The sequence below is a fragment of the Ipomoea nil genome, unplaced genomic scaffold (genome assembly GCF_001879475.1).
Source record: "Ipomoea nil cultivar Tokyo-kokei standard unplaced genomic scaffold, Asagao_1.1 scaffold0317, whole genome shotgun sequence".
NCBI lineage: Eukaryota > Viridiplantae > Streptophyta > Magnoliopsida > Solanales > Convolvulaceae > Ipomoea > Ipomoea nil.
In genome coordinates, this window is record NW_017616745.1 from 7096737 (window position 1) to 7120056 (window position 23320).

The 23320-nt window shown below is 36.6% G+C and overlaps 3 protein-coding genes across 3 annotated transcripts; 1 reads left to right on the top strand and 2 right to left on the bottom strand.

Moving 5' to 3' along the window:
- Positions 1-232: 232 nt before the first annotated feature.
- On the bottom strand, positions 233-22734 carry LOC109171358 (phospholipase A1-II 1-like). The gene is made up of 4 exons (XM_019320439.1): positions 22720-22734; positions 2077-2329; positions 1346-1700; positions 233-1103 (listed from the first exon to the last, which is right to left on the bottom strand). The coding sequence occupies exons 2-4, from the start codon at positions 2307-2309 to the stop codon at positions 468-470; spliced, it is 1224 nt and encodes a 407-aa protein (XP_019175984.1). The 5' UTR covers positions 2310-2329; positions 22720-22734; the 3' UTR covers positions 233-467.
- On the top strand, positions 14038-14457 carry LOC109166887 (uncharacterized mitochondrial protein AtMg00310-like). The gene has a single exon (XM_019315789.1). The coding sequence runs from the start codon at positions 14038-14040 to the stop codon at positions 14455-14457; it is 420 nt and encodes a 139-aa protein (XP_019171334.1).
- On the bottom strand, positions 20885-22662 carry LOC109166895 (phospholipase A1-II 1-like). The gene is made up of 3 exons (XM_019315797.1): positions 22430-22662; positions 21818-22172; positions 20885-21532 (listed from the first exon to the last, which is right to left on the bottom strand). The coding sequence occupies exons 1-3, from the start codon at positions 22660-22662 to the stop codon at positions 20885-20887; spliced, it is 1236 nt and encodes a 411-aa protein (XP_019171342.1).
- Positions 22735-23320: the final 586 nt, after the last annotated feature.

A 23320-nucleotide genomic window follows, 5' to 3' on the forward strand; every position in this document is an offset into this window, starting at 1 on the left:
TTGTAATATAAGATAAGACTATTGTATATATATAATATCAAATGAAACTATAGTTGAAACAAAATGAAACGTTAATTATGCTAAGATGAAATTACAATGTATATAAAATAAAACTGAATATGGTATACAAATAGAACTAATTACTCAGAACTCATTAAAAGAAACGACACCATTTAGGACCATGGTCCACACTAAAATTTGGTCCCCTAGCTTGAAGTCTTTAAAGTTTTAATAATACACAAGCAAATACTTTATTTATTCACATACACAAAGCAGTACAATGCAATTAAGTTCGCCAATAATGGCGTTGGAAAACAGGAAAGGCAACTCTACACGCACAACGTAGATGATGAACAACATATATGTGACATTATAGTTCCCTTGCTTAAACAACTAACACACAAACAAACTTTATTCATACCTTATTAAAATCATATCAATAGTATCCCACCATGAAAGGGTTTAATTTATGCGAACACAACATGGTCTGCCTCGTGATCATCAAGAATCCAGGTACCGTCATCTTGCTGAACCATTCCTTTGTTCTTCTCGACCCACCATTCAGTTGGAACCGGGCATTTCTCAACTTTCAGCATGCCTCCATACTTGTTGACTTGAGGGATATCAAAACACCCTTGTGGTTTAAACTCTCCCTTCGGTCCTTGAAACCCATCGATTCCATGCAGATAAATCATCAGCCCATGCCACATTAACACGTTCAACTTATCATGCTTTACATACTCTGATTTTGAAGCGTTTATATCAAATTGGACTCCCACGTCTTTGTAGGCTATGAGGGGTAAAATAGTCCCGGCTTCAACAGCCAAGAATGGCACCATTGGCACAAGATCCCCATTGTTAACGACTCGAAGAGCTCGGAGGTTTTTCAGGTGGGAAAAAGCCTTCTTGAAACCCTCGTTTCCCACTTTGGGGCTTGCGAACAAGAATGCTGTGATAAGAACATCGGTGTTGTTGAATGGATTGGCAGCTAGGTCAACTGCATTTAGTGTTGCCAGTGATGATCCCAGGCTGTGTCCTGTCACAGTTATGCTCACTTCCTCGTTCTTGTACAGATCAAGTAGCCTGCAAACTTCTGCTCGAACCTATGAATTGAAGTAGTTAAATATGAAACCATTTGGTTTTAAAATATTAGGTTAAACATGTCACTACTGGGAATTATGGAATTTCCGACCACCAAAGTCGAAAGTAAAAAGTAGTCGGAAATAGCAACAAAGGTTTGTCCGGATACCAAAAGTGGCCGGAACAAGGCTTTTGACTTGATTTAAGATCACTTTCAGGTGGTCGGAAATTTCATAATTTCCAGTAGTGTGTATGTATGTATTACCTGGTCCCTGGCACTATTACTGTTGAGGTGTGAATCTTGATTGGTAGAGGTATACATTTCATACCAACCTCTATGCACGAGGGAACCATTATCCTGGGCAAAGATGATTCGAGGTTTGACCATGGGGATTCTGAAATCCTCAATCCACTCCGACCTCGTTTCTGTTCCCCTCCAAACGACCAGAATGTCTCTCCGTCCCAAAACCTCCTTTCCCTTGTCGGTGGCAACAGCAACATATCCACCCCAATTTGACTCTTTCATCACTGCGTCTGCTCGCACTGATTGGACATGATATCCTCCATGATGGGCTCCGCATGTAGTTGAAGGAGTATAAAAGTACTTGGTGATAGTGTACCTAATCAAATTTACAAAGTGTTATATATATATATATATATATATATATATATATATATATATATATATATATATATATATATATATATATATATATATATCAGGTGTTCCAGGTGTTTTTCTGTCTGTTTAACGGTCTGGGTCCACCCGACTAATCCACTTAGAGACACAAAATCTGACCCTAGAAGAGTTATCACTTGTGAAAATTAAACTCTAGTTATCCCGTTGGTCATTCCTACAAAGAAGCTCATTTGATACTTGAGCAACCTTTGGATTGATGCATATATAATTATGAAATTGTTTCCATTGTTTTTTGAGACCAAAAAAAATAAAAATGAGGGACTAGGAAAGGTAAAGAGATGAGTATTAGTTTATACTTGAAAGGATTTGCCTTCTCAAGCCCAGTCTCCTCAAGGAGGCTTTTCTTGGCGTAGCGGCTTAGCCCGGCATACTTAGAAGTTGGTTCACTGATGAAGGAGTCGTATACTGCTCCAATCATTGAACCATAGTGAATGAGGTAGCGGCGAAGATCAGAATCCAAAGGGTCTAGTAACCCTTCCCAGTTGTCACTCCCATTCAAAACTCTCCATCTCTTAGCAATGCTCTCCATTTTTTTATTATTATTTTTTTTTTCTGAATGTAATTAGCACTTAGGGGTGTTTCTTTGCTGATGGAGTGAAGTGTTGCACACTCCCCTCTTTATATAGAGGGGAAGAGACATGCATCAACATCTTGTGCTCTCTCTGACACACACATCTATATTCAGATCATATGATGAGAACACTTCCTTAGATGAGAACATGCGAACAACCATGTCTATCTGTCTTGTGTTATGCGTTTCTGTGTCTCATGTTATACAATTTTATACTTTAAGTGTATGGATTCTGTACATGAAATAGATTAGTAGTTGTGTAATACACAACATATTATATGTCTTATTTTACATATATATTATGTACGTAAATAAGACAGATTTGAGAATTAAGTAAATATATAACATTTGCATGTGTTTTGTGTGGTGAGTTTTTTGTGTCCGGTGTTATTATATTATGTACCTTAATTAGAGTATTGATTCTGTACCTAAAATAAATTAAAATTTGTTTTGAAACAGAAGAAACATGAAACTACAAAATCGGTTAAAAGCTTAAATTTCAAAATGACGTCATTTTGATCCAGGATTCACATTGTTATGTGAACCCTGGTCCACCATATAAGTTGCCAAATAAATGTATTCACAAAGAACACCAAAGCATCAATTGTTATACCATGGACCAGAGTTCACATTGCACTATGGACCTTGGTTCATGTGTTTGTGTTTTGTGTTATGACATTTTGTGTCTTGCGTTATGAAATTCTGTATTTTACGAGTATGAATTCTGTACCTGAAACAAATTAGTAATTATGTCTTATGTTATGAATTTTGTATCTTGTGTTGTGAAATTTTGTACCTATGAACACAAATTATGTACCTAGCTAAATCAGATTTGAAAAATAAGTAAATATATAACATGTGTATGTGTCTAGCTTAGTAGCTTGTATTTTTATATTTTGTGTCTTGTGTTATTAAATTATGTACCTCGTCTTTTCAATTCAATTGGGTCTATAATGCTATGCTATGCGTCTTGTGTTGTATTTTTTTTTTTGTGTGTTAGTGTTATGAAATCTTGTACCTCGTTATTTAATTTCAATCCATGGTCCATAATGCTATGTGGATCATATATGGTCCATGAGGACCATGATATAAATTGCCACAATGCATTCAATATATGAACACAAATAAAAGTTCAACAATTGTTGCTACATTAAACGTCATTAACTTTCTACAAACAAATAGGGGTTGGTGTATATTTAAGAGTTAATTCCACAAGAGATCCTTTGTCTTTGGTGGAGGCGTTATTTGTTCTTTGTGTTTCAGTAGGTTGAGAAAGTATATGAACAGATACTACATTGTAATAGAGCCAGTAGAATTCAAAAAAAAAAAAAGAGTTAATTCCACCAGAGATCCTTTGTCTTTGGTGGTAATTCTAAATTTAGTCTCAAACTATTGTTTTTGTCATTTTACATCTCAGACTATCATTTTTTGGACACTTTTAGTCCTTCTTATGACTATTTCTATTTTTAGTAAGGGCATTTGTCTCTTCATATTTTTTGTTATTTTTCCAGTTTCAACCGGTTTAATTGGTTTAGGACTTTACTAAAAATCGATTGAAAAATATGGTTACTAAAAATCATAGGTTACCTAAAGTTCTAAACCAATTAAATCGGTTGAAATAAAAAAAATAACAAAAGAAAAAAATATGAAAAGACGAAAATGCCCTTACTAAAAATCGAAAAAATCATGAGAAGGACTAAAAGTGTCTAAAAAATAATAGTCTGGGATGTAAAATGACAAAAACGATAATCTGAGATTAAATTTAGAATTACCATCAATGACAAGGGACCTCTAGTGAAATTAACTCTATATTATTTATAAATATGTACATTAGTACATATATTAATGGCCTTAAAATTGGGAAATTTAACTATTGGCAATGATTCAATTAAGTAGAAACGTGAATTATCATATGAGTTTTGTTTTAGTTTCATTTTTCACACACTAGATTTATTATTATTATTATTATTTTTAAAGGTACTAGATTTATTATAGTAACATTAGAATATTATTTTAATTACACTTTGGCTCTGTTTGGTAGAGCTTATTTAGGAGCTTATAGCTTATTTTAAGTTACTAATAAGCTATAAGCTCTGTTTGGTAATGTTCCCAAAATAAGCCTCTAGCTTAAAATAAGAGTTTATTTTAGAACGCTACCTACGGTAGCGTTTCAAAATAAGCTCCTAGCTTCCTAACTTTTTTTCCATCTTTATCCTTATTATTTTTAAAAAATGACATAATTTACCCTTCCCAATTAAAATCTTTTTCTCTTCTCCTTTATTTCCAACTTTCACAGCAAATATTATTATTATTATTATTATTATTATTATTATTATGAGTTTTGCAATAATATTGCTACTTCATTATGAGATGCTAGATCATGATTATGCTAATAGTTTTATTTCAAAATGTTACTTTTTAAAAAAAAAAAAAAAACAAAATGTTAAATTTTAATATGTAAACAAACTAATTTAAATTTTATGAAGATGTCTTTTTTAGTCTTTTTACATTTATCAGCTTATCAAAAAGCTAATTTTACCAAACACTTTCAATCATAACAGCTAGCTTAACCGCTCTCCAGTTTTAAGCTCCGAGCTTATAACTTTTCAGCTTTCAACTCTTAACTTATAGTTTTTCAGCTAGGTTTGCCAAATAGAGCCTTTATGTCTCAGATATTTAATTTCATTTTATACCTATAATAGGTTCATTATAGTAACAATAAAGTATTATTTTAATTTCAAAACACGTTCATTTGAGAATATATATATATATATATATATATATATATATATATATATATATATATATATATATATATATATATATATATATATATATATATATATATATTAAAAAACGCGCGGTGGCATATTTGTAATTTTGAGTAAATAAGTCAGCTTGTTTTTGTATTCGAGTGCACATTTGTCCTTCTTCGAGTGCACATTTTTCCTTCTTCAAGTGCACATTTGTCCTTCTTCGAGTGCATCACTTTTATTTCTGTACTTAGTTTATCATTTGAGTGCACATCTTTGTGCCTTTGAGTGCAAATCTTTTGGCCTTCAAGTGCATATTTTATAGTCTTCAAGTGCATGTTTTCCTTTCTAAGAGTGCATTATTAATTTTCTTCAAATTTTTCCTTTTTTTTTTTTCTCTCCCTTGCCTTCTAGTGATCCTCTTTATGCTTTCAAGTGCTCAATTTAATGCCTACAAGTGTATCTGTGTCTTACTATTGTGTAAAATTTTTTTTTAAAAAAAAAACTAAGCATTCAAATGAACCCTATTTTTCCTTCGGTGCAGATTTTTTGCCCTCAAGTGCATAGTATTATGCCTTCAAGTGCATGTTTCTTTGCCTTCAAGTGCACAATTTTATGCCTTCAAGTGCATGTTTCTTTGCCTTCAAGTGCACAACTTCTGGACAGTATTTGTTATATCTTGTGCATTCTTTTCAATAACATATAACTAAATTTCTAACGTAATTTGTGAGATTTACAACCGATTTGTATGGGTAATTGGTTTAATAACACTTAAGTTGAATAACCTCCCTTTTTGGTACCATAAATTGCATCAATTGCACATCTATTTGCCTTCGAATGTAATTTTTTTTACCTTCAAGTGCATGGGTTTGAGCCTTCAAGTGCACAAACCGCATTTTCGCACGGGAAATGGCATGTGCACCTGATCCTAAACCTCTGCTCAAATGCGACCGCGCTTTAATGTGTGGTCGCTTAAAAAAGGCACCAATAGTGTTAATAGAGACACCAATAGTATTAGAAAAATGCACAAATAAATCACAAAACGCACAACACCCCGAAAAAAATACACCATACCTCCCAGCATCAAATTGTGCATTTCCAAACACTGTATGGTGCATTTATGCATATCTAATGGTGCTTTTTTTTTCCTGATGCATACTTAATGGTACGTTTTTTGATGTTTATTTATATATTTTTTTTGTTGTACGTTTCCTAACACTATTGGTGCATATTTGCATAACTATTGGTGTGGTCGGACTGACCGCACGTTAAGACGCGGCCGTAATTGAACTAAGGTATATATATATATATATATATATATATATATATATATATATATATATATATATATATATATATATATATATATATATATATATATATATATATATATATATTTAGGATCATATGAGAACACTTGCTTAGGTGAGAACACAAGAACAAATCGTGTGCATCCATCTAATATTTTTTAATGGTCTAGATTAGATTAAGTGTGTGTGAACGCGAATTAAGTGTGTTTGCACATATTTAATTCGCGTTCGCACATACTTAATCTAATCTACACAATTAAAAAATATTAGATGGATGCACACAATTTGTTCTCACGTTCTCACCTAAGCAAGTGTTCTCTTTGGAACCCTACTCTCTCTCTCTCTCTCTTCTCTCTATATATATATATATATATATATATATATATATATATATATATAGGCAGGTTCAGGTGCGGCAGTGTCTTACAGTGCGGTTATTTCTTACGGTGCAGCAACACCAATAGTTCAACAAATATGCACCATCAACGTTAGGAAAATACACCACATAAAACAGAGTAAACAGAGCCCTGCATCACCAAACACTCACCATTAGGTGTGAGTAAAAACACCATATACTGTTCGGAAATACACCATTGGGGGTGGTGAGTTATATGGTGCATTTTTTTGAGTCTGTTGTGTATTTTGTGATGTTTTATTGCATTTCATTGTGGTGTGTTTTTATTACACTGTTGGTGCATATTGTTAACACTGTTGGTGTATTCAGGATTTTGACCGCACCGCCGCACGGTAAGACCCCGCCGCATATGAGCGCTCTTTTATATTTATATATATATATATATATATATATATATATATATATATATATATATATATATATATATATATATATATATATATATATATATATATATAATTGCACTCTAGTGCGAATGGAGCGCCCAGGTGCAAATATGCGAATATCTGATATCCGCCCACGTGTCCAGATCTAATAGATGAGAAACACTGATTTAACAAAAAAACGTGGTGGCATTTTCATAAATAATTGAACATCGAAGTGCATGTAAAATGTATTATATGTGCAAGTAAAATTTACACTGAGCATCAATACTAAGTGAACCTATAGTTATAAGTAGTTGCACCTGGGTGCATGAATGTTTGCGGGTGGTTTTCACGGGTACTATTACCCGCTGAACTCCCCGCAAGAACAAAAACAATGCCAAACAGAACGAACTAAGATCAATGAATGTTAACAAAGCAAATTTACATGCATTTTCAGAAGAAAGTAGGTGCACTTGTAGGTGAAAGGTGGTGCACCCGATCAATGAATGCCGGCAAAAACTACATGCATTTGCAGGCGAAAGTAGGTGCACTTGTAGGTGAAAGTAGGTACACCCGATCAATGAATGTTGACACGTGACGCGCGCTAATTGGTTTGCATTTCTCTCCTGGGCACCTATTCGCACCTGAACGCACAGAATAATGCAATTAGGTCATTGAACTAAAAAAAGCAACAATTAAGTCTCTAAACTAACCCATTTCAAACAATTTGTCCAATTTATAGGTTTTCCCCTTTCTAACAAGTCACTCAATTTAAAATATATTTTAAAAATAATTTTTTAAAAAAATTAATTCAAATAAACTAAAATTATTTATTAAACAAAAAAAAAAAAAAAGTCGTCAACTGCCGGAGACGAAGAACGTATCTTCGTCTCCGGCCGGACGAGGCAACCTTTTTCGTCTATGGCCGGAGATTAAGATACCTCCGTCTCCATGGCCGGAGACTAAGAGTCTCCTCGTCTCCATGGCCGGAGACGAAGAATCTCCTCGTCTCCATGGCCGGAGACGAGAGACTCTTCGTCTCCGGCCATGGAGACGAGGAGACTCTTCATCTCCAGCCATGGAGAAGAAGGTATCTTCGTCTCCGGCGGAGATGAAGTTTTTTTCTTTTTTCTTTTTTTTTTTTTTTTTTTTTTTAATTTTAGTTTATTTTAATTATTTTTTAAAAAAAAATTATTTTTAAAAAATATTTTAAATTGGGTGACTTGTTAGAAAGGGGGAAAACTTGTAAATTTTAGACAAATTGTTTGAAATGGGTTAGTTTAAGGACTTAATTGTTACTTTTCTGAGTTCAATGGCCTAATTGCATTATTGTGTGCGGTTCAATAGCCTATTTGACCCTTATTCCTCTATATATATATATATATATATATATATATATATATATATATATATATATATATACCCGTAACAAAGAAGGAATCCATAAAAACTTAGGATCCGACACCATGATAAAATACTACCCTCATGATTAGACCATGTCTCTAAGATTTGATAAAAGAAAGGTGAATTAGCCGTTAATACGTTGTAATTGGATAAGTTATTAGGAATATGACAGAACGAAAGACCAAGGAAACAAAGAAGAATACAACAAAATGTAGGTGCTGCACCAAACACTGGTGGTTGTTTCTTGTTGTAAGTGAATGTAACGAAAAGACTCGAAAAAAACGAATAAAGAAACAATTCATATATTGACATTTCACGCACATTCCATATATATATATATATATATATATATATATATATATATATATATATATTTGATTTATTTATTTATTTGTGCTGCAAGTTTTCATTCAAACACAATTTAATCACGATACTATATATACTTTCACTTTTTGTTTCACTATTATTATTATTATTATTATTATTATTATTATTATTATTATTATTATTATTATTAGGGAATTTCGGTCCACAATTACTACTTGAGGGCGTGCACTGGTTAAACCATGCTCCTGTTTAGTAACCAGCAAACCACGCAGGAGAGTGATGCAAATTGCACTAAGAAGACCATGTGTGACATGCTTGACAAAGATAATATTAACAAGAATGGAACTCATAACATTCTAGTACGAGAATCATACTCCACTCATTTGGCGCCTTTATTATTTTGATTACGGTCTATTATGACTAAAAAAAATAAACAGATATAAAAAAAAACACCGTCATATCATGATGCGTAGAGGCTTGGAACATCGAATCCAGCATCTTGCTTGACGTTGATTGATATGCAAGTCTACAGAAATAAAGTTGCAACTTGACTATTAGCTGTAATTTTTCTTGGTGTAGTGTTAAGTGCTTGATCCTAACAAGTGGTATTAGAGTAGGTTACAAGTGTGAATTACATTATAAACATTGAAATTTTTAATGTAATGATAAGCACTTGATAGTGAAATATCACACATTTAAAAGTTAGGTTTAGTTACACAAAAGTCAATCCATTTTTTATTGTTCACATACGTACCAATACGATCTTATCATATTTAAAATTTAGGTGATAATACCCAACTTTCTATCCGTTTTAATTGTATAGTAACCACAAAAAAACCTATATTGAAATCTTGTGGCTAACAGCTGATCTGAACATAAGAACGATGTTGGATAAAGAGTTCCAATTGTATTTATGGCAAATGTTTCAAACAAATAATCATTCCGTCCATTTTATAAGTTTAAATCCAAAATTAAGAATATTTCACCGCTCTTATTTTAAAAGCAGATGGAGGATATAATCGTGGAATATACATCAAATAGTTCACAAGCCCCAAAATGTTTATAGATCAAAATAAAGTCAACTTCATACCTCATTTTTTCTTTTTACCTTCATAAGATTTAAACTCAATATGTACTCTACGAGTGCTAGCAAAACAAACTTTATGAACTTATTTTGGATTGATTGACCAATTGAGTTGTGCCTCAAGAGCATTTAGTCCCATTATATGATGTACACCAATAACAAAACTTAATTCAAGATATTTAGAAATTACAATTCATGAAAAATTATAAAATGTCAAATAATAAGAGGTCAAATATGAAAAAATATAAAATGTCAGGGCAGGGACGAATATCACATCATTTGGTTTGATTGTTGAAGAAATTCGGGAAATGCTTCGTCTTATGCCTATGGTTTCCTTTCGTTTTGTGCCTCGTAGTGGCAATATGATTGCTCATACTTGTGCGCTTCGTAATATTGGGGAGGACAGATATGAGTGTTTTGACTATATTCCTCGTTTTATTTCTACTCCCTTATGTAATGACATTATGTTTTCTTAATATATTTGGTGTTTGGTTGGTTTAAAAAAAAAAAAAAAAAAAAAAAAAAAAGAATGTTGCTTTTGAACATCTAATAGTGATAAATCCAAAATAGAAGCCATTATACACCATAGCAGCGTTTACGGCGTTTGAGATTTTATTCAATTTTATTCAATTCCATTCAATTTTATTGTCATTATCATACATACCTTTCCGGATTTTCCAGACAATTCAATCTTCTGCTGTCAAAATATTAGTGAATCAAATGGAAAACCTAAATTTATGAAATAATTGACATTTATTATTTTATATATTACTCTTTTCGTTCCAATTTATGTGTCTGATTATGTTAACGAAACTTGACTAAAGTTTTCATCATATTAAGTTTAGTATTTTTACCGTATTCGAGTTGCAATTCCAGTTGACAAACCCCTGCGTCGAAGAATGAGGTTTATGAAGCGGGATAAATCGACATGTTGGGTAGGGTTCAAGTATGAATGTCTGCATAACTTCTGTTTCTTTTGTGGCAAGCTTGGCCATCTCTGATCTATAAATTCTGTTTGCAAGCACGGGAATCTACGTTGTCTGTCGATGACTACCCGTACTCTGCGGAGATGCGCGCTGGTTTCCGTCGTGGGCCTAGGGCGGTAGGGGAAAGTTGGTTGCTACCGCTAGAAGGGAAGCCGAGGGTTGTGACGGTGGAAAGGGTGCCCGGAGTGGAGCTGGCTACGGATACGTCAGTAGCGGCGGACGTCGAAGTTGACGCCGATAACCCGGTGATGGTGGTTGCAAAGAGAAGGCGTGAGGAGCTGTCGTGTAGTGGTGGGAGGACGGAAAGGCAAGGGGAAGATATTACTATGACCGAGGTTCCAAAAAACTAGTTTTCTGGTTCCCAGACCTCCCCCCCCCCCCCCCCCCCCCTCATCATGAGTACGTTAAGCTGGAACTGTCGTGGCTTGCGCAATCCACGAATAGTTCGGGAAGTTGAGGACCCGGTTTCCCGTAAGAAGCCCGAGTTTGTGTTTTTAATGGAAACTAAGGTGGGACGTGTACATGCAGAACGTCTCCGTGTTCGTCTTGGTTTTGAAGGTCTGTTTTACATTGATAGTACGGGTCTGAGTGGTGGAATAGCTCTGTTTTGGAAAAAGAATAACACTGCGCGTTTATTAAGTTACTCGAAAAACTATGTGGATGTGGAGGTGAGCCATGCGAGTGGACTGATGTGGCGTATGACAGGTTTTTACGGCTTTTCGGAGAGGCATAGAAGAAGGGAGTCGTGGGAACTTTTACAGGTGTTGAGTGGCAGATCTGTCCTTCCATGGATAGTGGTGGGGGATTTTAATGACCTTCTGTTTCAACACGAGAAGAGGGGCGGGGAGGGGGGGGTGGGGGAATCCACATCCGAATAGCCTCCTACGCGGCTTTGGGGGGGACTGAAGATGGTTGTGGTTTACTACAGTTGCCGATGAGGAGCCACCAATTCACTTGGGAAAAGAGTCAGGGGACGGAGGGATGGATAGAGGAACGATTGGACAAAATCTTAGCTACGCCTCGTTGGTGTGATATGAATGGTGGAGCTTTGGTCGAGAATATTCTAAAACGCGTACTTCGGATCACTCGACTCTCTTCCTCAACATTAATGCGTCATGCATGCAGAGGGGTGGGGGGCCGAGGGGTTTTAAGTTCGAAATGACCTAGCTCCATGATGACGGCTGTAGGGAGGTGGTTGAGACTGCTTGACAGGGCGGGAGGTCTCATGGGTTGCTGAATTGTTCGTAGCAGTGTGGAAATCGTTTAGTGAGATGGGAGGGGGGGGGGGGGGGTGGGAGAGCACTTCCATAAGTTTGGTGATAGAATGAAACAACTTCGCAAGAGGCAAGATGAGATCAGAGATCCTAGGGATCCCGCTGCATTGGCCGAATTCCAACGATTAGAGGATCAGGTGAGGTAGTTAGAGGCCCAGGAGGATGTGTTCTGGAGACAGCGAGCCAAGCAACATTGGCTTCGTGGTGCAGATGCCAACACATGGTTTTATCACAGGTATGCTTCTGCTCGTAAGAAAAAGAAATATGTCTCTAGAATTATGAATGATGCGGGAATATGGGTGGAGGCCTGGAGGGTGAGGCTATGAACCGGGTAGTCTTGGATTATTTTATTACTATCTTTGCCTCTGGAATTTCTGTGTGTGAAGACCCCTTATTTGATGATTTTTCCACTCGGGTGTCGCATGAACAAAATAATACATTGTTACGTCCTTTTGTGCCTGAGGAAGTCAAGGCTGCTCTGTTTTCTATGTTCCCTAATAAAGCACCGGGGCCGGATGGAATGAATCCGGGTTTTTATCAGCACTTCTGGGATGTTGTTGGGGGTGATGTGTCAGCTTTTGTTTTGAATTGTTTAAATACTGCTTCATTCTCTGATGGTTTAAATGATACTAATGTGATTTTAATCCCGAAAAAAACTGTGCATGAAAGGGTTGCTGATATGAGGCCAATAGCTCTAGGGAATGTTTTATACAGAATTATGGCTAGGATGATAACTAACATGATGAAACCACTCATGGGGGATATCTCAGAATCTCAGAGTGCTTTTATTCCTGGTAGACTTATCACAGATAATATTCTTTTAGTTGCGGAGTTCAGTCATTTTTTGAATAGGAAACAATGTGGGGCCACAGGTTGGGGTGCTTTAAAGTTGGATATTGCAAAAGCCTATGATAGAATGGAGTGGCAATTCTTGCAGAGGATGTTGATGGTGATGGGTTTTGATGAACGATGGGTCAAATTAATTATGCTGTGTGTAACCACTGTCGAATATAATATTCTTGTGAATGGTGTCACAAGTGGCCGAATAACACCCACTTGTGGTCTCAGACAGTGAGATCCCTTCTCCCTTTATTTATTTATTATTTGTGCGGAAGGGTTATCGTTATTGTTGCAGAAAGCTCAGATAGCAGGCTCTATACATGGATGTAGGGTGGCTAGGGGTGCCCTCCCCCCCCCCCCCCCTATCTTGCACTCGTTTTTCGCGGATGACAGTCTGTTGTTCTTTAGGGCGAATGTTTAGGAGGCCACTGTGATTAAGCAATGCTAGATATGCTATGAGAAGTTTTCTGGTCAAATGGTTAATTTTCATAACTCTAATATCTGTTTTAGCATAAATACACAGGGGGCGGATAGGCTGGCTGTGGCGAGTTGTTTGCAGGTGGAACAAGCCCCCAACGTTGGAAAATATCTTGGTCTATCTTCGTTTGTGGGTAGGATTAAAAGGGCAGTCTTTTCTTATGTGGAGGATAAAATTAGGCAGAGGATTGGGGCATGAAATAAGAAGCTGCTCTCGCAGGCTGGTAAAGAAGTTTTATTAAAAAGTGTGGCTCAATCTATGCCTACCTTTACGATGGGTATTTTCTTGCTGCCTGACTCTGTTTGTTTGTCTATTGAGAGAACCATGAACAGGTATTGGAGGGGAAGTGGAACAGAAAGAAAAATTCACTAGAAAGCTTGGGATAAATTATGTATTCATAAGAAGTAGGGTGGATTGAGTTTTAAGGACTTTCGGAATTTTAATTTGGCAATGCTGGGAAAGCAGGCTTGGCGTTTCCTCACAAATCCCAACTCTCTGGTTGCGAAAGTTTATAAGGCACGGTATTATCCTAATACTTCTTTTGTGGATGCAACTATAGGAAATTGCCCAAGTTATTGCTGGAGGAGTATTATGGCAGCACATGATACTATTATTGCTGGCGTGCGAAGAAGAATAGGTAATGGTAAAGCAACCCTAATTTGGGGACATCCATGGTTACCTAATGATCCTAGTCCTCTGGTCCAGATAGAAATGCCCATGGAACTAAGAGATGCCTTGGTAGTTGGATTAATTGATCAGCAGACTAATACTTGGGATCCACACATCCTTTTTGATTTATTTATCCCAGAGGATGTGGCCAGGATATCTAGAATCACTGTAAGCCCGGATTATGAGGACTCATGGTATTGACTTGGCGACCCCAAGGGAATATATTCGATAAAGAATGCCTATAGGAATCTTGTTGGTGATTATGTGCATGCCCCGGGTGCTTTTGATAAATGGGCAACTATATGGAAATTAAAGGTTCCTTCCAAGTGGAAGATTTTTTTATGGAGGGCAGTTTGTGATATCCTTCCTACTACTAATAACTTAATTTTAGAGAGGGTAGAAGTGGATCCTACATGCCAAATGTGTGGCTTGGCTCATGAAAATGTTATGCATGCTCTAGTACTTTGCAATTATTCTAGACGTGTTTGGGATGTTGCATAATTACCTATCACGAATATTGTAGTAGATTCTTTTCCCTTATGGCTTATGGGTGTGTTGGCAGTATTGACGGAGGAGCACAATGGATTAATGGTGGCCGTACTATACCATCTTTGGAGGAGCCGAAATGCGGCAGTATGGGACATATCATTGCTGCACCCCAACGTCGTCCGGCGGCAGGCCATGGCATCCCTACATGCATTCGGTCAGACCCGACCGCGCAACCAGAACCACGAGCCGGCAGTGGCGCCCTCCCCCGCACTCTATGCACGGCCGCGCTGCTATGTCGACGCAGGCTACAAACCATCTTCCGGCGAGTCAACATATGGAGCGGTCCTCCTAGCCACGGACAGAACTTTTATCACAGCAACAAGTGGCAAGCTACCCGTCTGCTTCTCACCTCTTATGGCAGAGGATGCGACTTGTAAGGAAGCCTTGTCCTGGTTAAGGGAAATGAATGTCATGATGGTGGATCTTCTCACAGATTGTTCAGAATTGCAGAGCGCTTTACACCACAGCTCGTCAGCTATCTTGTCCTATGCTGGGGTCGTGACAGACCACTGCAGACTATCTATGGCTTCGTTTAATTTTTTCTCTCTCAATTATGTTACTAGACATGTTAATTTACATGCACATACCTTAGCTTCGTTAGCCTTTTCTCAGGATCACTCTATGTATTGGGATGTTATCCCTCCTGACTCTATTGCTTCGATGATTCATTAATACAATCGCTATGGTTGGTTTCAAAAAAAAAAGTTTAGTATTAGTATATAAAATTTATATATTTAAAAGCTATATTAAAAGTATTATTAAACACACAAAAAAATCAAATTTAAAAATAATTAAAAATATTAAAGAAAATAAGTAAAGAAGAAAGAGTTGACTTGACCAATAAATAATAAACATGATAGTAAAATGAGACAAAGGAATTATATTTTGTAGGAATAAGGGTCAAATAGGTCATCGAACTGCACACGTACAATAATGCAATTAGGCCACTGAACCTAAAAAACCTACAATTGGGTCCCTAAACTAAACAATTTCATGCAATTCTTCCAATTGGGATGACCTGGTTGAAACTTGTAAATGGGAAGAATTGCATGAAATTGGTAAGTTTAGGGACCCAATTTTAAGTTTTCTATGTTTAGTCGCCTAATTACATTATCGTGTGTAGTTCAATGGCCTATTTGATAATTATTTCTATTTTTTTACTATCCGTTAGTATTAAGACAAACGTCAAGTAATGAAAGAAGTAATAAATTTATTTCCCTATGTATCATAGTAGCTTCTTCTCCCAAAAGGTTGAATCTCCAACCCTAAGGGCCTCCTAAACCCCGACAGACAGAGCATTTGGGAGGATGTAATAAATCAGGGTGACTCAATAGCTCAGCAGACAGGGCCAAATGCTGGTACGATAAGGTTGAATCTCCAACCCCAAGGGCCCTCCACACCCTGTGTAGCCTCTATCACATCCACACATGAACCACAATCCTACAATGAAGCCATTCAACATGAGCAGTGGAGGAAGGCAATGCAGTCTGAAATAGAGGCTTTAGTTCAAAACAATACCTGGACTTTAGTAGATCTGCCTCAAGGGAAGTCACCTATTGGGTGTAGATGGGCCTACAAAGTAAAACACAAAGCTGATGGATCTATTGAGAGGTACAAGGCCAGATTAGTGGCAAAAGGGTACACTCAACAACTAGGAGTGGACTACATGTAAAATTTTTCCCCAGTAGCAAGAATGACCACTATCAAAACCTTTTTAGCTATGGCAATGGCTAAAGGTTAGGATATCCAACAACTTGACATCAACAATGCCTTCTTGCATGGAGATCTTGATGAGGAAGTGTATATGGTTTTACCTCCAGGATTTGAAGGAAACAAGCCTAGTCAAGTATGCAAGTTACTTAGGTCTCTATATGGCCTAAAACAAGCTAGTAGGCAATGGAATGCTAAGCTAACTAGGGCATTACAGATTGATGGTTTCCAACAGTCTGTTGCTGATCCTTCCCTCTTCACCAAAACATAAACAGCTCCTTCATTGCCATATTGGTCTATGTGGATGATATCCTTATAGCAGGAAATGATTCAATTCAGATACAAAGGCTTAAACAGATGCTAGATTCTTCTTTTAAAATCAAGGATCTTGGCAAGATGAATTTCTTCTTGGGCATTGAAGCTTACAGGTCTACTAAGGGCCTCAATTTATGTCAAAGAAAATATAACTTGGAGATTTTACATGACAATGGTTTTCTAGATGCAAAATGTAACAACCCAAAATTTCATTTTATAAATCCGGTATTAAGAAATTTCGAAATAGCCATTTTCACTCCATTAAATTTTTTTACGAATAATTGGTGTTTGAATAAATTATTTTCGTCACATTTTAAATTAATTCGACACCAAAATTGATTCTATTTCGAAAATTCCTAAATTTTCGGGTACTTCGCGTACCAAGATTTAAATCGAGAAATTTATCTGAGTGAGACCGGGAGAATTCAAAAAGATTTTAAACAAGGGTTCATCTAAATAGCTTTTTGAGAAAATTCATTTTCCACCCCAAAGTATTTAAAATAGCATTTCTAGTCTATGGTTCATGTTGCAAGGTGGACCAAAAAGAGCATTTTCCCCTTGTCTGATCTTTGCTAGAACTACCCCAAAAATTACTACTTTGCCCTCAACCAATCATTGAGTATCCTTCTAGGGTTTTGAACCCATATATAAGCAATAGAAAACCAACCTTTCCTCCTGATTCCATTTTTTGTCTTCCCACCCTAGGTAGAGCTCAGCAAGAGAGAAAGAAGAAACACAGTAAGTTTTAGGCTCATTTTCATCCTTTGTTCATCTAGTTTCTCCTCTTTAGCTTCAAATCTCTAAGGTTCTCCACTTAAGTGTTGTTGTTTGGCTAGCTTGAGACATTTAGGTGGTGAAGGGGGTAGTGGTTGAGTTGGGAAGAAGAAGGAATCCATACAAGAAGAAGAGACAACAAGAGGTATAACCCCATGGACTCCCTCTTTAAAATTTGGCTCTGTGAAGCCTTTATGTTGAGTAGAAATGAGGAGAATCTATGAGATTTTGTTGTGTTTATGCTTAGAAGTGATATAGTATTTATTTGTGAGTTGTTGACATGAGATTGTTTTGGACATGTTTGGATTGAGTTTTGCATATGAGAAAGCCTTCTGGTGCACACACAGTGTGCACCAGATCAGACTAACGGCCCTAGCCGCGGCCCATCAGGAGGGCCGCCGGCTAGAGCCGTGGTGGCATGGGACTAGGGCACTGCCCTAGAAGAGGGTCACCGCCTAGTCCTGGTGGAGCAGCGGGGTATATGGGGCAGACCATGAGGAGTCCCGTCTTAGGTCCCTGACTTTGATTCTGAGAAGAATCTGTATAGTAGCCGGGCCCTTGTGGCTCAGCTACGTGTCGTTCGGGCCGAGTGTTACGGGCCCTTGTGGCTCAGATCTTCGGGACCGTCTCGACGCACGTTTTGGTTTTAATTTCGTTGAATTTGGATTAAAAATGAGTATGTTATGAAGGTTTTATTGAAGATTTGCTACACAGAGTATATATTTGCTAGTTTACTGTATATGAAGAATTATTTGACTATGTGATCTAATGATGTTTTTATTGAGTAAGTAAGCATGATCATTTGAGAATATGATTTATTATGAAAGCATGACTAAATGGTGATATTTGATCAATGAGAAATGAAGCATATTTTGTTGATAGAATGTATAGAATTTGCTATGTTACAAACCGAGCATGACATTATATTCTTAAGTATTTCATGATATTTTATACATGATTTAGAAGCATGTTATAGAGCATTTTGACATTTCACATGTGTCATATTTCAAAAATGCATAAGGGGCCAACGTGAGCCAAAGAATATTCAAACACCATAAGCATGTGGTATATCATTCTTTGATGCATTGAGAAATAGTAGAGTTGTTGCATGCATGAGATTGATGCATGAGAGATATATTTATGTATTATCTATATCAGTGAGGTTTTGGAGGATACCATTTGGACTATGTCCTCTCGGGAGATATTTATGGACATTGCAGTCCTAGTATATGTAACGCGGCGTATTTCCATGTTATGAGGTTGGAAACTGCCCGCCAGGCTTGGAATCCTGGTTAGGGGGTGTGCACACTAATAGTTCGATACCTGATTCCACAGAGATAGAACCACGAGATTGATTCCTTAAATGGTAGGAGATATCGGGTCGGATTTATGCCGTTCCCGATGGGGTAATTCACGCATCAGTGAAATCCTAAGCCGTCTACGAGTAAAAGAAAGAAGAGAGTCAAAAGAGACTCAAGAGAAAAAAGAGAGTCAAAAGAGACTCAAGAGAAAGAAAGCGAGTCAAAAGAGACTCAAGAGAAAGTAAGTGAGTCAAGAGACTCAAGAGAAAGAAAGCGAGTCAAGAGAGACTCAAAAGTAAGAAAGAGACCTCCACAGAAAGTAATATATTTTTATAAAGAGAGTGTATAAGTATATATATATATATATATATATATTGTTGCACGAGATTGCATATGAGTATGAGCATATTATTGCACGAGAATGCATATGAGTATGAGCATATTATTGCACGAGATTGCATATGAGTATGAGCATATTATTGCACGAGATTGCATATGAGTATGAGTATATTGTTGCACAAGATTGCATATATATGAGTATGAGTATATTGTTGCACAAGATTGCATATATATGAGTATGAGTATATTGTTGCACGAGATTGCATATGAGTATGAGTATATTGTTGCACAAGATTGCATATATATGAGTATGAGTATATTGTTGCACGAGATTGCATATGAGTATGAGTATATTATTGCACGAGATTGCATATAAGTATGAGTATATTGTTGCACGAGATTGCATATGAGTATGTTTATAGTATTGCATGAGATTGCATATGAGTATGAGTACATTATCGCACGAGATTGCATATAGGTATGAGTATATTGTTGCACGAGATTGCAAATGAGTATGTTTATAGTATTGCATGAGATTGCATACGAGTATGAGTATATTATTGCACGAGATTGTATATGAGTATGATTATAGTATTGCACGAGATTGCATATGAGTATGATTATAGTATTGCACGAGATTGCATATGATTACAGCTTTGCACGAGATTGCACATGAGTATGATTATAGCATAGCACAAGATTGCAATTTAGTAAAGTATCGCATGAGAGTACATAATGAGAATGTTCATTTATGATCGTTTTGTTGTTTTAGAAGTCTTGTTTATCAAATTATGAGATGAGAATATGAAAGCATGAGAATACCTGTTATGTGGTTTATAAGCATGATCCTATCTGTAAGTATGAATTGTTTGATAAGTTATTTGAGAAGCTTATATGTTGATAAATCTAAGTGAAAAATCTTATATATATTTGAGTATGTCAGCTGATATAATAGGGTGCAAGCATCTAGAAAGTATGTGTTAGATCTAAAGATGATTTGAGATGAGTTATTGTTTATAAAGAAAGCAAATGTTTTCAAAGTAAATGCTAGAATGCTTTACAGGGTTGAGTGTGGTTATACTTAGCTTCGTGCTAACATGTGTTTTCCTATTTGTCTATGTGTTGCTTGCAAAACCACTTTCAGGTGGACCCAGCAGTGTGAAGAAGTCGAATCAGATTAGTTTCGTAGTTAGAGATGTCTAAACTCTAGATTTAGTATGTATAAAAAATAATAACTCAATAACATGTCTAAGATATTAAGTGTATATTGTCGAATGAAAGTGTACGTAATTATATCAAATGATACTTTAACTGTGTTGTAATGAAACTACCACGTATATAAAATGTGGACGATAATAAAATTTGCCCCCACTGACTTGAAGTACGTCTTTCAAGTTTTAATAAAACACGAGCAAATACTTTATTCATTCGATCACACAAAGCAAAGCAGTACAATGCAAGTTTGCCAATAATGGCATTGGAAAACAGGAAAGGCAACACTACACGTACAACGTAGATGAACAACTTATTATAGGTGACATTATAGTCCCCTAGCTAGCTTAATTAAACAACACACACACAAACAAACTTTATTCATACCTTATTAAAATCATATCAATAGAATCCCACCATGAAAGGGTTTATGCACACACAACATCCTCTGCGTCGTCGTGATCATCAAGAATCCACTTACCATCATCTTTCTGAACCATTCCTTTGTTTTTTTCAGCCCACCATTTGGTTGGAACCTGGCATTTCTCAACTTTCAGCATGTTTCCATACTTGTTGACTAGAGCGATATCAAAAAATCCTTGCGGTTCAAATCCTCCATTTGGCCCTTGAAACCCATCGATTCCATGCAGGTAAATCATCAGACCATGCCACGTTAAGATCTTCTTCATTTTAGGCGGCTGTAAATAGTCTGATTTTGAAGCGTTTATATCAAATTTGACTCCCACGTCATGGTAGCGTATGAGGGGAAAAACAGTGCCGGCTTCAACAGCCAAGTATGGCACATTTGGCACAAGATCCCCATAGTTGACGACACGCAGAGCTCGGAGGTTTTTCAGCTGGGAAAAAGCCTTCTTGAAACTCTCGTTTCCCACTTTGGGGCTTGCGAACAAGAATGCTGTGACGAGAACATCGGTGTTAGTGTTATTGAGTGGATTGGCAGCTAGGTCAACTGCATTTAGTGTTGCCAGTGATGCGCCCAGGCTGTGTCCTGTCACAGTTATGCTCACTTCCTCGTTCTTGTACAGATCAAGTAGCCTGAAAACTTCTTCTCGAACCTATGAATTGAAGTGGTTAAATAAGGTTATGGTCCTATTTGGTTTAATAATTTGTAAATATACACTACTGGAAATTATTGAATTTCCGACCTGAAAGTGATCTTAAATGAAGTTGAAGGCAAAAAGTGGTCGGAAATAGCAACAAGGGTTTTTCCAGATACCAAAAGTGATCGGAACAAGGCTTTCGACTTGATTTAAGATCATTTTCAAGTGGTCGAAAATTTCAGAATTTTTAGTAGTGATAAAAATATTTCTATATTTGGTTAAACATGTAGGTCGGCATACCTGGTCCCTGGCACTCTTACTGTTGAGCTCTGAATCTTTATTGGTAGAGGTATACATTTTGTACCAACCTCTATGGACGAGGGAACCATTATCCTGGGGAAAGATGATCTGAGGTTTGACCATGTGGATTCTGAAATCCTCAATCCACTCCGCCGTGGTTTCTGTTCCCCTCCAAACGACCAGAATGTCTCTCCGTCCCAAAACCTCCTTCCCCTTGTCAGTGGCTACAGCAACATATCCACCCCAATTTGACCCTTTCATCACTGCGTCTTCTCGTACTGATTGGACAAGATATCCTCCTTGTCCTCCGCCGATCATACTTGAAGGAGTATAAAAGTACTTGGTGATATCGTACCTAATCAAATTTACATAATATAAAAGTACTTAGTTATATATATATATATATATATATATATATATATATTCTCCACTTAGAGACACGACACAGGAGCTGGCCAAAGAAAATTGTTACTATCGTCCCCACAATTTGCCTTTGAACTACCCTTTGCATTGATGCATATATAATTATGAAATTGTTTCAAAATGTATTGTTTTTTTGAGACCAAAAAAAGAGGGACTAGGAAAGGTAAAGAGATGAGCATTAGATTATACTTGAAAGGATTTGCTTTCTCAAGCCCAGTCGCTTCAAGGAGGTTTTTGCTGGCGTAGCGGCTTAGCCCGGCATACTTAGAAGTTGGTTCACTGATGAAGGAGTCGTATACTGCTCCAATCATTGAACCATAGTGAATGAGGTAGTGGCGAAGATGAGAATCCAAAGGATCCAGTAACCCTTCCCAGTTCTCATCGCCACTCAAAGCTCTCCATTTCTGAGCAATGCTCTCCATTTTTCTTTTTTTTGTGAGTACACTGCTCTCCATTATTTTTTCTTTTCTAAATGTAATTAGCACTTAGCAGTGTTTCTTAATTTGCTGATGGAGTGAATTGAAGTCTTACACACTCCTCTCTTTATATAGAGGGGAAGAGCCTTGCGCCCATGCATCAACATCTTGCATGTTCTCACACAGACACACACCTCATTTTAAAACTTTTAAATATTTATGATAATAACCCAACTTGTTTTACTTATTTCCCATCCATAAGATCAGATCAATGGTTTGAATTTGTCAACAAGTTCTCACTTTAGATGCGTGGTTTTTCTTTTTAAGGTCCGTCTGTTTAATAATGTTTTAGGTGCGTGTTTTTACTTCTTAAGATCCGTTGTTTTCCTTCTTAAGGTACTTTGTTTTTCCTACTTAAGGTGCATTGTTTTCCTTTCTTATGATGCGCCATTTTTTACTGTTTGCTTCATTAATTGAAGACACATGTAAAAAAATATATTCATTAATTTGAGCTATTGATCTAGATTTGATCAACGGCTCAGATTAAACTGCAGGTTCGCACCTGAGCAATTTTCCGCACCAAAACTCATATATATATATATATATAGTAGAGTTCAGGTGCGGCCACACTAATAGTTATGCAAATATGCACCAACAATGTTAG

What these genes read in the sequence shown, in the direction of transcription:
- LOC109171358 (XM_019320439.1), bottom strand. Translation starts at nt 2,309, where the DNA reads ATGGAGAGCATTGCTAAGAGATGGAGAGTTTTGAATGGGAGTGACAAC. An exon ending in GAGAAGGCAAATCCTTTCAA is followed by an intron (nt 1,701 to 2,076) that starts GTATAAACTAAT and finishes AAATTTGATTAG; the next exon opens with GTACACTATCACCAAGTACT. An exon ending in GTAATAGTGCCAGGGACCAG is followed by an intron (nt 1,104 to 1,345) that starts GTAATACATACA and finishes TTCAATTCATAG; the next exon opens with GTTCGAGCAGAAGTTTGCAG.
- LOC109166887 (XM_019315789.1), top strand. Translation starts at nt 14,038, where the DNA reads ATGCTGGGAAAGCAGGCTTGGCGTTTCCTCACAAATCCCAACTCTCTG.
- LOC109166895 (XM_019315797.1), bottom strand. Translation starts at nt 22,662, where the DNA reads ATGGAGAGCATTGCTCAGAAATGGAGAGCTTTGAGTGGCGATGAGAAC. An exon ending in GAGAAAGCAAATCCTTTCAA is followed by an intron (nt 22,173 to 22,429) that starts GTATAATCTAAT and finishes AAATTTGATTAG; the next exon opens with GTACGATATCACCAAGTACT. An exon ending in GTAAGAGTGCCAGGGACCAG is followed by an intron (nt 21,533 to 21,817) that starts GTATGCCGACCT and finishes TTCAATTCATAG; the next exon opens with GTTCGAGAAGAAGTTTTCAG.